At 33.4% G+C, this 15,073-nt stretch overlaps 1 protein-coding gene across 3 annotated transcripts; it reads right to left on the bottom strand.

Moving 5' to 3' along the window:
• Nucleotides 1-5,959: 5,959 nt before the first annotated feature.
• On the bottom strand, nucleotides 5,960-14,480 carry LOC129001102 (visual pigment-like receptor peropsin). 3 transcript variants are annotated; one of them, XR_008491387.1, is made up of 9 exons: nucleotides 14,384-14,480; nucleotides 12,076-12,241; nucleotides 10,773-10,900; nucleotides 10,081-10,165; nucleotides 9,783-9,908; nucleotides 8,959-9,040; nucleotides 8,425-8,556; nucleotides 8,037-8,162; nucleotides 5,960-7,263 (listed from the first exon to the last, which is right to left on the bottom strand). XR_008491387.1 is itself a non-coding variant. In XM_054428275.1 (9 exons), the coding sequence occupies exons 1-9, from the start codon at nucleotides 14,472-14,474 to the stop codon at nucleotides 7,229-7,231; spliced, it is 978 nt and encodes a 325-aa protein (XP_054284250.1). In that variant the 5' UTR covers nucleotides 14,475-14,480; the 3' UTR covers nucleotides 5,960-7,228. The 3 variants fall into 3 exon arrangements, 2 of the variants coding, with proteins under 2 accessions (XP_054284250.1, XP_054284251.1); XM_054428275.1 differs by having other exon boundaries at nucleotides 8,037-8,169; XM_054428276.1 differs by lacking the exon at nucleotides 5,960-7,263 and having other exon boundaries at nucleotides 7,992-8,162.
• Nucleotides 14,481-15,073: the final 593 nt, after the last annotated feature.

Here is a 15,073-nt window from a genome sequence, read left to right on the forward strand (position 1 = left end):
ATATGGAATGTTTCCTTTAGAAAGTTATTACGACCTTAAAGGGTAATTTATGAAACGTCATTTATGAACTCGTCATAACGAACATTTTAAGTATATGGTTTATGGGGGTGTGACTTTTAGTCTTCTCAAAAGTTCATGGGTACTTTGGGATTTATATATGGACAAGCTGCTATACCCGTGCGTTGCAACGGGAAGAACATTGTGACCTAGAGAGCTATTAAAGTGGTCCTGATGTGTTTTTTAAAATACATACATACATCAACTCTATGATTTAGTTTGAAAATATAAGCTGATTTAAAAACGTAAACCTACTTACTTTGAAACCCCTACTTTTGATGTTAGAGATCCCTAAGAATATGACAACATACCTTAGTGTAGCAATAGCATCAATTATTGCTTCATATTGATGCTTTATGAATGACATGTTTTACCATTTTCTTCAATTTTATTCTAGCTTCTTAAAATGTAGATTACTATATAAATTAAAAAATGAAACTTTGAGCAATACTTTACAAAACATATACAACCTCACTTTAAAACCAAACATAACCCTCCTCAATCTACATAAAGCGTCACAAACATCTTATTCGAGTAAATAAACAAACACCAGTTCATTGTATTGACCAGCTGTTTCATTAACTAAATTAAATTAAATCATGTAAACATTAGAAGCATGCCAGGTAGCCCAGTCAATAAAGGGAAAAAATAGTGCTTTGTCGGAAGTAATTAGTGAAAGGCTGATTTTTTCATGGATGTTAGTAGATCATATAAGGAACATTTTCTAAAAAGTCCCCGCCCCTCCCCCTCTTGCTTTTCCCCCCTACACCCTTTTAAGTGTATTTGTGTAATCTTTTATCAATTTATCAATATCTCAGAAACAAACAGCAATAGAATAAATTTTGTTTCGCCATTTCAATCCTTAAAATATTATCTACAAAAAACGTAATAAGAGTGTAATCGATATATTCAGTAGTTTTCTTGTAATTTAAGTTTGAATGTAAATTTCATCACTTTTAAATTTCAACCTTCGTGTGTTAAGTTGATTTGTATTGAAATGAGACGAGATAGAGAAAAATGTTTTATATAAAAAGTTGGCGAATTTCTCAATCTTTAAAATGATATAGGTTTTACGTATTTTAATTGCAGCCAGTTGACAGAATCAGTCCGAGAACGGGAGGCAGCGTCGGGCGCAAGAGCGCTCGCGGCGCGGATCCGCGAGAACAGTTAGTCAAGTCAACCTGTGTTTTTAGGGAGGGGAAATTAGTAAAAAGCTGATTTTTTGCCCATCGACTACTACCATTTAGACAAGAGTTTAGACAAAAGTCCCCGCCCCTAACCCTCTTGCTTCCCCCCCTGTGCCCCCCTAAACATATAAAGTGTAAGGGTTTCGTAAATCACGTTTTCCTCGATTGTTAAACGAAATATTGAATTGCAATTAGTTTTATTGTCATTGTTATAAAATTTCCTACAATCATGTTCAGTTAACTTTCGTCGTAGCTGTTACCTTTTGTTCATTATTTGTATACAAATGTAAAGATTTATATATTTTTGAACATATAATTTTATTTTTGTTGCCTCAACTTTTTTCGCTGACGTTTTATGAAAATATGTTTTGGGCAAAAGTTGTAGCTGCTTTCATTAGCTTTAATATTATGTAAAATAGTACTTACTATAATGAAAATTCTGCAAGATTTTGCCGGTGTAATGCAGTATGTGTACTCAATCAGTGGGTTTGGTCTTGGTGGGGCTGGCACGAAATACTATCATTGTTGTAATGTATAGAATTTGTTTTTAAATTAAGATACACTATTGTATTATCCTAGAAAAAAACAATCGAAATCCCCTTGTAAAGTTAATAACATTTAAAGTCATTTTTTTATTCATTTAAAAATTTTATTTAGTTTATCATTTAAAAAACATGTAACTATTTTTTTAGGTATGTAGTATTTTTAAAGAATGTTATCTTTAAACAAAGATCTGGTTAAAAATGTAGCATACATCGAATTGCAAATGTTTTATTCCCTTTGTAATAACATTTCCTACAATCATGTCCAGTTAAATAAATCTCGTCGTAACTGTTACCGTTTGTTTGTTATCCGTAGAATAATGTAAGGATAAATATTTATTTACTCGTACAGTAGAACCTCTTTAATCCGAACCCCCGTAATCCGAACATCCACTAATCCAAACCCCTCATTGCTGTACTCTATACACAGTACAGCAGTTCTTTAATGTATACTGTATTTAATTTACAGTACTTTTTATTCACCATGTTTACTACTGTATTAAATTACCACTGTATTTTACTTTATAAAACATTTTTTCACTTTTCCCAAAATAATTTTTATCAATTTTAGCCATGTTTTAGCTATTGCTATGTAAAAACAACAACATGTTCTGTAATCCGAACTATTCAATAGTCCGAACTACCCCTGGTCCCAATTAGTTCGGATTAAAGAGGTTCTACTGTAATTTTATTTTGTTGCAAAACTTTTAACACCGTCATTTTATGAAAGCATTTTTCAAACAAAATTGTAGCTGCTATCAGCTTTAAAATGATATATTGAAACGTGTACTTTATGGTTATGTAATACCAGATATTAACCGTGAAGGGACCGTGTGCACTATTTTTATGTGGCGCTCCATAGCTGATCCAATACTAATAGCTAATCCTTAGCTGATTTAAGTTTATACTATTATAACTTTATAAATTTAATTTTACTTGAATTATTTTACGTAAACACTGTACTGTATAATGCTTCAAGACTACTATATATTCGTATTTTATTTTTTGAAAAATTGTAAATTTTGTATATATTGTGGAAATAAAACTGATTTGATTTGATTTGATTCGTTACCGCACTCGTGCAAGACGTTTCTACCCATTTTTTATTTTCTCGATTTTTTAAATTTTAAGACTCCAAAAAAAAACAATAGGAAAGCATTCGATTGAGTTCATACTGTAATTTAACTACTAAACAAACTATAAGTAAATGTATTGAAAATAGGAAAAATGATTGGGCTGATTAAGTTAGGTCGAGGCTTGAATGATTTGTTTACCTTGTTATGCTAGGTTTTTGAAACAACACATTCACACCAATACGTGTGTAGGTCGTGGTAGACCAGTTAACGATTTATTAAAAGAATAATTCATAAAAGTTTGCGATTTTATTGAGGAAAATGGTGATTGCCAGCATAGTATTCCTAACCTTTTGCAATTGATGAAAAATATATCAGGCAGAGACCAGGTTTATGAAACGAAGTACTTCAAAACATTATTACTTAATCACTTGGTGAAAGACTTCTTATTAGACTAAGAACATAAAAATAAATCCTCCATAGTTTGTTTAAGAGATAGGGTGGACAAGATTATTTCTCAAACTTGGTACTCTTAAAATAAAAGGCATAATGGTGATAAGATTATAAGAGAATTGTTTATACAGCTGCGGCTTTGATAAGACAAGAAATTAAAAACCGAGTGTATGATGAGTCGTCTTACCCCAGTGTTGAAAATATAAGATATGTTGGAAAAGAAGTTGTAAGGGGAAATTTTGAATTCGATGTATGAGTAATTCTTAACTTCAAATCATGATAATGCAATTATTTTGTTCAAAAATAACATCCTATAAAATTATTACGTACATATAAAATGATTTTATGCTTTTAAATTACAAAGGATAGAAATAAATTGTATTAACTGTACATGGGTTTTGTTTCGGTTGTTCTTTTAGCAAATTCCTCATAGGGAATAAACTATTACTGTAGGTCTCATGGTAAGACCTAGACCCGGGCCCGATTTAGTTTTTCATTTTGAAGCCCTCAGAGGCCGAAAACACCCTCCACCGTTAAAATTCATAAATAAAATGTAAAACTTAAAATCAAATATCTATATATACTATCACTTTATATATATATAGATACATGAGTCAGTTAGCGTGATAACTCAAACAAAAATGATCCGATTTGATGAAATTTGGTACAAATATATCAATTTACGTCCATTCGAACGAATTTGTGAACCAGCATGGTTAGACTATGGGAATAGGGTTTGATAAGGGTTTTTTATGGGGTAAACGTCGGTTATTCCCATTTCCCCCCTAAAACCACAAACTATTACAATTTCTTTCCAAACCGTTTTGTAGAGCTTAAAAAATAAATAATTTTGTATATTGGTGCAACGTTAAACGCCTAACAATTACGGACATTATTCATAAAAATTAAGTTTTAAAATTCCCATTTTATTCTTTTGGACGATAAAAAAACTGTTGTAGTCTGCTTGTTTATAAATATATTTTAATTAGATTTATTTATTTCATAAAATGCTATCAACATATCGATAAAAGAACACACTTCAATACCTTGGCTGTAGCAGCAAACCTAAGTATTCATGAAAATAATCTGACCAGGAAATAATTCTGACGATTTTAAGGGAATGTTTGAGTAAATATCCAGCCAGGTAAATGAAAATTTGCTTAGTCGCAGGTTTGCTGCGGTGGGGAATGGAGATAATGCATTAGTATACATTAAGTAAAAAAAAAAAACACTCTTCATATTACAACAATGATAGTATTGCAACGCCGCGCCAGCCCAACTTAGCTCACTGATTGAGTACGCATACTCCATTACACCGGCTGAATCTCGCAGGATTCTCATTAAAGTAAGTACTATTATATATCATTTTAAAGCTAATGAAAGCAGCTACAACTTTTGTTTTAAACATATTTTCATAAAACGTCAGCGGAAAAAGTTAAGGCAACAAAAATAAAATTATATGTTCAAAAATATATAAATCTTTACATTTGTGTACAAATAATGAACAAAAGATAACAGCTACGACGAAAGTTAACTGAACATGATTGTAGGAAATTTTATAACAAAGACAATAAAACTAATTGCAATTCAATATGTCGTTTAACAATCGAGAAAAACGTGATTTACGAAACCCTTACACTTTATATGTTTAGGGGGGCACAGGGGGGAAAGCAAGAGGGGTAGGGGCGGGGACTTTTGGCTGAACACTAGTCTAACTGACAATAGTCGATGGGCCAAAAATCAGCCTTTCACTAATTACTTCCGACACAATCCCTTTATTGACTGGGCTAAGGAGCAGCCCTTTGGAAATCAGCCTGTGGGGCAGAGCCCTTTGGAAATTCGTCCATATCAATACTTTTCGGCAAATCTACACACTCTAAGCTTCATTTTGATGTGCCACATGCCTATATTTTTATTTGGTAAATGGCCTTAACCGTTTACATAACATTTGATTGTATCACTTTAATAATAGGCTATAATTGATTTGTTTTGATTTGATTGTTATTGTTTATATATTTTTTTCTAAATGGTAAAATGGTGTGTGCAATCTGGATGACGTCAACATATGACGGGAATAGCACATGTTTGTCTTTTCCTTCCACCATGTATCCAACCAATCAACCATATGGCAAACATAACAACACGATAAGCAGCAAAAAAGTGGTTATCACAAAATATTTTTAATCCACTCATCTCTATGAATTCTATGATTCAGCGGATCTAAAGAACAGCACCATTCTCTTCTGCCTGTCCTCTTCCCTTTGCAAAGCACGGTTATAAAATAGGCAGCTGCTCCTACCGTACTTATTTATCCATGGCAAACATTAAGTTAGGCTATCTTTCCATAACCCAGGCCTAAGTTTTGAGTTTCCATTACCCACCCTAACCAAAACAATATGTACAGTAATTCAGAAAAATATTTGGATTAACATTGTTTGTTTTGGGCTTTTATAACTTGTTTTATATTGTTATGAAATTAATAATTATAAAATGAGATAGTAAATAAGTATTACCAACATTCTTCAGCTCTAGGAATAGGAAAGGATGATATTTCCACTGGTTATAAGGATAACGTAAGGAACCATGCAATCAATGTACATTTGGAAAATAAATAATACGCAGTAAAGGTTTTTATTGATGGCTGAATTCTTACAATATATGAAACAACGATGTATATAATGTAGATTGATTTTTTTTAAACAGCCTATCAGTTAAATGAAGATAACAGCAACATCTGATTCAATAAAGTAAAGAGAACAGGGATCCAACAACAGCTTGTTTTGTTGTTAATCAGTGTTTCTCTTATTACATAGAGTTCTGCTATGTTGCCTTAAAACACCTTGTATTTTCATGTACTCTATGCTCTTTGAGCTTGAGAAAACAACATGATGATTTGTATTCACAATAAATTCTCAATAACAATAAACTTCATAGATAACTACGAAACAATGCATGTCGGTTAATGAGAAAGTAAAGAGAACAAGGATACCAACAAAGGGTGTCCCACTTAAGGTGTCTCAAATTGATTATGGAAAAACGGCTTAACGTACAAGGATAAAATGAAATTATTACCCGCTAAATCAACCCCAAGGAATAAAGTTAAAAATTTTGAAATTCTTACTAGTGACCCTCAGTTTATGGCACACCCTTTATCGGGAAAAAATATTTTTACATTATTCCTTGGGGCTGATTTAGCGGGAAATAATTTGATTTCGTCCTTGTATGTTGAGCCGTTTTTCCGTAATCAATGTGATACACTTTACATGGGACACTCTGTATAAGCTTGTTTCGTCTAAAAAGTCTCTCATGGTAATTGGTACTTGTATACTTTGGGTTGTGTTTATGTATATAAAAAAACCCTGTGTATGTACCTGTCTATTACCTAATTCTTGAGACACAAACTGTACAACATTATATATACCTACGTACCAATTTATATATAACTTTCTAATATTTAAAATCATATAAAATACATACATTAGATAATGGCTATGTGTTCAATTTCATTTATCCTTCCAGACATCATAAATCCTTTATAAATTTCAACAAATTGAGTTATGTCCTCGCAATATCTAGTCAATTGTTGCACATTTAGCTAATATATTGGAAACCTCTAATGTTATAATAAAAAATATAAAACTTTTTAAGATTCAAAAAATAACCTTTGGTTAACTTATTGACTAACGGCTATATTACAAAGACATTTCTTAACAAGAGCTGACAGGCATAAATTATACTATTTGTACATTATAAAATTATTCCTCACTTTTTATATCAAAGACAGAGGAGAGGGATCAAGAGTAACAAATAAAATTACAGTATGACACCACCAAAATAATTGGTTCAATAATTTTGAATTAAAATAACAGCTAATAGCTTAGCATTTTGAAACTTAACTATTTTGTCACTTGGTATTTTATGCAAAAAATTCTCTTACTGCAACTTTTTCACCTGTAAAAAAATATAATTTAAAAATACCTCAATTTATAATATTTTAGTTGTAAATCTATCAATAAAGAAAATATAAAAATTTATCACTACCATAGACTTATATTAGAACTTAGAAGTAGACTTTCCTTCCATATGGACAAAATGTAGCCAATTGTTTAATTAAGTAGATCATTGTTGAATTACAGGGTGCTTTACTAAAGCAAATTTAATTTTTCCTTTTGTCATATTTGATGTGACATAAAATATGCTGCAGTTGACATAAAGTTGTCCTTTCGATTTTGCTTGTTTAAAAAGTTTGTGGGTTTGACAGGGGTATTTAGTTATAAGATAAAAACCTATTTACGTATTTGATAAAACAGGGTGCCTTGAAATATTCTTTGACATCTTTTTGGCAACTACTTAGGAAGTTTTTCTTCTTACTGTATAATTGAATATTTAAGGGTGATAAGGCTGATCAGTCTAGAGAGTGTGTTGATAGCATTCTTCTGGTGAGCCATACTCTGTTATTCAACTCACTCAGTTATTCAACTATGCCCATTTGTTCTGAAACTGTAAACACAGCTTTATAGGAATGTCTGCTTCTATGAACAATCAAAGCTTATGGTAAAACATGCTTGAATACAGCACTAAGGTCAAGATGTACATAATTTGTCATCCTTACGTTAATACTTTTAACTAACAGTGTGCTAACCAAATGTATAACACAAAGTTGCTCAAATCTTCCTAGCTAAACACTGAGCCTCAGTAACAGTTAGAGATAAAGTCAGGATTACCATAGCCTCTACGGAGATGTGGCCTCCGCCTCAGACGGGGCTTCTCAGCCGGGGCAGGAGTCATGCCTAGTAGGTTGTTACGTAGGCGGGGCTCAAAGCATAGGAACGCCATAGTGGGGACCACTGCTGAAAACTACAAATGAGATTTTCATGAGTTTAAAACAAGTTGTTTGTTGTTATGGTGAGATGGAGCCTAAATCATGAAAGTTACCTAGGAACCATGCTAACAAGAAACTAAAGCTCCTGATTGTTTTTTTTCCTTTAGAGACCAAACATTCTAAACATCAAGCACTTGTATTTGGTCGCTAATTTTTTTTAAGAAATCTAACTCTGACTTTCATCAAAATATTTACGGTACAGCACATTATAATTGATAGTGGCAACTTACCTCAGCACATACAGGAGCCATGAAGACGATGGAATGTGAAGGTCTCGGAGCATCAAACACAAGTCTCCAGATTGCTAAGAGTGACTGAGGTGTCCACAGAATGTACATGCCACACACAAGGGCAATGGTGGCCTGCAATGTAAGTCCATTTACAATGGTATGAGGATGAGGATATGCATAGGCTGCATGTTTATTATTGTTGCCGCTATATTTAGCCCAAACCAAATGGTTGCTCAAGAAGAAAGTACAGTAGTAGAATGATTATTTAAAAAAAATTGGTACTATTGAAAAAATCAATGTAAAATTTATTGTGTTGTGAAGTTTTTAATCGTATACTGTCTGTAACTCTTTTCTTGAATGAATTATTTGGTATAAATTTGGTATTCCGTATTTTTTTAAGGAAGCTAATTGCTCTTTCCTCCATAAACTTACAAGGCAGAAAGAGACTTCAGAAACTTGTCATTCCAATTGTTTAGAGAAGATAAAACATTCTCTGGTGTTGAAGCATGCACAAATAAAATAAATGAACATTACCTTAGTTATTTGCCTTTGGTGGTGGCCAGACAAACGGTAGATACTAGCTGGTGACTTAACTGTTATCCACAGACTCCCGCATCTAGAACCATATAAAATGTGTTAAACATCTCACTTAAGTACGGTAAAGGTTAACCATTCATAGTTGTCACAACATAGTTTTCCTCCAGGCGCCTTTATTTTAAAAGAAAATAAAAAATATATGCATTATTGCAGGCCGGCAGTTTTAAGAGTAACATTATCTCATGTGCCTCTTTCTAGGAACCGATTTAACATCATTTAACTCACCCCCCTCCCACTATTAATAAGTTAAAGCCAGAAGAGTCAGCATGGAGCCCGCTCCCTAGTGTTATCGCCTGCACCAATAGGTTCAGGTGTGTAGTTCCATGTGTCACCTATAGTGTTGTTGTTTTTGTTTGCTATATTAAAAAAATACTTTTGCATAGTAAACATTCTTTTGCCATAGTAAACTATGTAATGATGTATTTTCTCAGGTGACAAACATGTAACAAAAAACAGGTCATTTCACAGTAGTGTAGCGAAAAGCTATAATCAATACCAACCAGCAGGAAATATATTAACAGAATTGCATTTTGTATATCATAAGTGGATACCAGGGCACTTTATTTCCCTCCAGAGCCTGTGACCAAACTCCATCAAAAACTTCTTAGAACATACGTTTTTCTGAAATATTTTCTGATTAATTTCACAATCATAAAAAGTTAAATGGTATACAAATCTTTAAAAGTATATATAATTAATGCCTATTATACACAAAAGGGTGACTTGGTAGAGTAAAATGTTTATTATTGAATAAACCTTACGAAATACCAACGGCTAGAGTGACGCCCAGTAGTAGGTAAGAGACGTTGTACGCAAGACTTTGAGAATCTCCAAGCTCTACAGACCAATCTAGGTCACAGGCGATACCAGCCACATCACAACCATACCTACAACATGGCAAATTTGAAATAAAACAATGGTATATGAGTAGATATATAGTTAAATACATAGATAGTGAATAAACATTAGTGTTATGCTTTTAGATTTAGCAAATGTATTTAGAGTATTTATTCTTGTAAGAGAAAAATTATTAATTTATGTAAGAATTAAGAGTGTAACCTGCCATAGTTGAGAAGAGGTAGCAGCGACCAAACCATTGAAGCAATCCACATCAGAAGCAAGGAGGACATGTAAGCACATTGACCTGAACATACATAATACTTTTTATACAAACAAATCACAGTAGACAAATGATCAATAGGTTTATTGCAATAGAAAAAGCACAACTACAAATATTTCCAAATGTAATAGAAAATTACTGAACACCTACCTAATTTATTAACTACGGTTTTTAGTTTGTAGAAAAACTCAACTTATGACCAGGTAAGCAATTTAACTCGCTCATACATCCATTTTAATTTCAGTGGTGTGGAAAGGAAATGAGGGGGAGAGGATAACTCAAGGGGAAAAAAAGTATAAGTCCAGCGCTTAAAGAAATCTAATAACGATAATATGAGTTATTACTAGCATGAAAGTGATATTTTTGGCTCATAAACTACCAACTATGGTAAGAGGACTGGGTCCCCTTCACCCTGGGGAGTGTTCCATACCTTCCATCCCCCCCCCCCCCTATTTAAGGGCCCCCACCAAGGGATGCCAAATAATATTTACTATGTGTAAATATTACCGAGTGTGCTAAGAGATTTTGCTTTACTACTGAGAGAGACTTTGTATTGTAATTGGGTGAAAAAAGTAGCGACTTATCATTCACTATAGATAACAAGATGCAAACTCTATAAAAAAATACCAACCCATATGAGAGTGTAAGGTGATTTGGTATCTTTCAAGGCACAATAACATGACAGCTAACAGTTCTGCGACACTGAAGAGCTGATGAAGGAATGCGTAGAGTTTGCAGCAGGCATCTCCAAACAACCATCTGGAACATACAGGGTAATGAAGATAAATTAATCTCTATGTTGAGGTGGATTGAAAAACATAAAGTTAAGTGAAAATAAATTTTTTGCTACACTACTGTGAAATTACCTGTTTCCATTACATGTTTATCTCCTGTGAAAATTCATCATTACATTGTTTACTACGGCAAAGAATGTTTACTATGTGAAAGTAATGTTTACCATATTTTTTTATTTTGTCAGCGTAAGCAAACAAAGATTTGTTTTTGTTTTGTCAACTGTTTTAATTTTCAACAAGCAAATTCATACAAACAAAGTAAATGTTAACCTTAAATTAAATTAAAGGCATAACCTGAAAAATACTATGAGTTTTGTAATGTTCCTAACTGTAAAGTCTGTTTAAGAAAATTAATAATATATTAAGAAAATAATTAGTTCTTTTTGTGTAGCGAAAAGTAATGTTCAAAACACGAGTGAAAGTGCCTGCTTTATAAATCTTGCACTTCAAACATGGTCCAATTTGTAATGACTCACTTTCTTCTCTTGTTATGAAATACTATTCCCTTGTAGATTTTTGAGGGCTGAACTTCAAATTCAATTGTAACACACTCTAAGTCAAACAAGGATTGGGAGCTCTGAAATACTCTTCAGCCTGGTAAGGATAAACGGTTTTCAAAAGATATCCACACAGATAGTGGGAATTAATTCTTTACAGGTAAAATATGATGTGGCCAGAAGGAAATAAAGAAAGGAGGTTGGATAAGATCAGATTTGGAGGTCATATTAGCAAGAAGTGGCCAATAGCCGTACATTTTCAGCTATAGTATGTTTGTACTGAAACTATACTTGTGCTGGGCAAGGAAGAGTCCGAGCGTGGAACACTGTTCGGAAATCCCTATCGGACAGGGCACAGAGTCTTCCTTCACCGTGAGCGTTGTATGCATGAAAGGTGCTGCAAGGACTAGTGCTAGACACTACTTAAAGTGTACCGAGTGTTTCCTCTGTACCTTACTTCTCTGTGATTGTGCACCGATTCATATTAGGTTAATTGAAACAGTAACCATGAAACTCTAAATATGACATCTAAATTACATGTACTTAGCACTGATTGTGTTTGAATGGTTGTTTTACTTGGTTTGCAATTATCTACAACCAATTTCACAACTGTCAGGCTGCACGTTTTCAAATTTTTACTAACTTGCCAGCCAAAGCTGAGGTCGCGGAGAAGGGAAATCCTCCCAGCAGGGATCGTCCGAGGCTAGCAAGGCCGATGTTGAGAAGCAGGAGATGGCTCCAAGACATGTGCTCAGCCCTAAGGAATAGCGTGGACACCAGCCAGCCATTGACTGCAGAACCCAACAAGCCTGGTGCAGACAGTAAAGGTCAGCTTAAATTGATTATACTAATCTCTCTTTTTAAGCACTCCAATACATGAACTTTCAGTTGTTTGCTTACCAGGCCAATAGCAAAACAATACAACACTAAAACAGGGTTGGCTGATTGTTGTACATACATGATATGCCAGAACAAGTTATAGGCATTAGTACCACCACAACTGCCTCAATTTATAATGCTAGTACACAAACAGCTAAAATCAAAGGCAAAGTTTTCACATGTGTGAAAAGGCTTTAGGCAAACCACCTTGATTCAGCTTATCTTGCTAGATAAAAATAAACAATAAATGAATGAATGCTGAAAGCAGATATGGTAATCTATGTTTAGTGATTCAAGATTTCACCAACTAACTATGGGTTTGGCTGTGATGTATCCTGTTTTTTAACATTTGTATTCATAAGTTTAATAATTTAAATCAGGAACTTCATTTGGCACTTCAAGCTGATATCTTATTTTTCAATGTTGTTTTATCCTCTAAACCTTTACTAAAACAGAATAGCTTTTTAAAATTTGAATTTAGTTTCTCTAAGTACCTTTGTCTCTTCTGTCTTCCATCTTCTTTGAGTCCATTATGCAAATCCTTGAAGCAGTTTAATAAATTTTTGAAACAGTACTAATAAACTTTCATTTGACCATGGTAGTTCTTTTCTGCTTTATGTCTGTTCGTTCCAGACGAATCTAATCGTAAAGCAAAACAGCCGATAACGACTAAACTAGTTATCAGTATTGCATCATACGGCTTCTTTGCCGATTGCTGTTAGGTCGTTGGAAACGTATTGCTGTAATTTTGTCCTGGGAAACTAATGGTGGCTATGGAGATTTTGTTTTCTGTCCAAAACGTCAAAATATATTGTCTATCCGAAAAAGTCGGATATATAACGGATAGTGTCGGATATCGAATTTGGGCCCGGTTCGGATACGGATATCTGAACCGAACCGAATCCGACCCGATTTTTCGGATATCCGCACACCTCTACAATAAACATTTGCTTTTTAAATTAATAAAAAGCTGGCACCCCAGCCCCATCTTCAAACTCTCTAAGGGTCCTCCACTTCTTTCTTGTCCTCCTTAGACACATGATGCTGGCCCTTAATGTTGCACAGATGGTTTTTACCCTTATCCAATTCATCACTAAACTGTAAGGTTTCTTCCATTTTTCTGTTAGTCGTTCTGCCATCGCTCTACGCAAGGTCTGGAATTCTTTGCCTAGCATTCCATCTACAGACGTTTGCATAAATTGTTTGCCAGACTACACTAAGTAAGCAGCTTGTTTCTGTATTCTTTGTAGAAGAGAAAGTCAATGTTTACAAAAAAAGAATATAGGTTTGGAGAAGCATATTGTACTTTTACAATATGCTTGTTACTTTTACTTTGTACTTTTACATTTTAAATATTAAATGTTTAAAACCGTTCACTTTTTAAAAATAAATGATAATGCTGTTAAAATAGTTTATGGATTAACCCATATTTGTTGCTAGTATAGTGGGGTGAAAAGTACGGTATCCATGAAGGTGTTTTTACAGTAGGTACTTAATTAAAATAAAAAGTACTTTACAATAAATACCTAGTTAGGAAATTACGATTTTTAGGCACATTTTTGGATTGTTTTTTGTAGATAACTTTTTTGTGATGTTTAGTAAGTGGTGGGAGCAACTATGATTTTTATGGGAAGAGTTGGAATAAGGTTTGAACTGTACTTCTTACAGCAATTAGGGTCAAAACATTTCCGTTAGTTAAAAGAACCATAACATACAACATTTTAATCAAAACCAGTCTAGCTGAATCAGAGTTTTCCGTTATTATATGGGTTTTTATGGGAAAATCACCAATAACTTTTGAACCATAATTTTACGTAGCAATTAGCATTGTAATTAACATACTTTGTTTTGAGTTGAACAGACTATAACATACTAAATTTTCATTAAAACGGGTCACGCTGTAAAAAAATACAATTAGTCGGTTATTTTATGGGTTTTATGGGAAGAATCACAAAAGATGCAATAATTTTTTATTTAACCATAATTTTTGATCCACTTAACATTGCTTTCATTTCACAAAATTATGAATACATTTTTCATTTTTTGTAAAAATGGTAAATAAATAACAATACCTGTGAATATGAGGCAAGATCCCAACATTGCCTTCATATGGTTGTCCAGTATGGGGACCCCACAGTCTTGCAGCATTAGAGTTGACCACATATCTGCTGTAGCCTCTACTGAGCGACTGAGAGGACATTGACAATGAGTAACCTACACTGAGCTGGCTGTGCTCAACAGCGGAACTGTGCTAGTGTCAGGTGTCCGGTGTAACGCCCATGTCAAGGAGTTGAAAATGGTTTGAACGCAAAACACATGCTGTGTTAAATAAAAGACTTGTCAAAAGAAGATTACATTCGCCTTTCATATCATCTAAATTCCTTATTGGGGAGTAGCTGTTCCTGTAAAAAAGGGCATTTGTTGCAAAAGGTTAGGTTTGATTTTGAAGAAATAGAATATGCTACCGTACTTGGGCACTGTAAAAACAAGATCCATTATGCATTGCCTTTGTATTACATTCACAAATAAAAGATATATTTTAAAAACTGTAAACATTACAAACATAATAAATTACACAGCCTGTGAGTACCAGGCAAGATTTAAGCATCACCTTCATGTAGTGTAATATATCCATTACATGTTTCTTCTTGTAAATAGACAAAATAAATGGATTACATGAAAAATATAAAAATTTGTTTTACTTTCTCCCCACATATGGAGAAAGTATTGTTTTGTCAAAATTTTTGAGTTTGAGTTTGGAC

This window comes from Macrosteles quadrilineatus, unplaced genomic scaffold (assembly GCF_028750875.1).
Source record: "Macrosteles quadrilineatus isolate MER2022 unplaced genomic scaffold, UCM_ALF_1.0 Scaffold_8__2_contigs__length_117827958, whole genome shotgun sequence".
NCBI lineage: Eukaryota > Metazoa > Arthropoda > Insecta > Hemiptera > Cicadellidae > Macrosteles > Macrosteles quadrilineatus.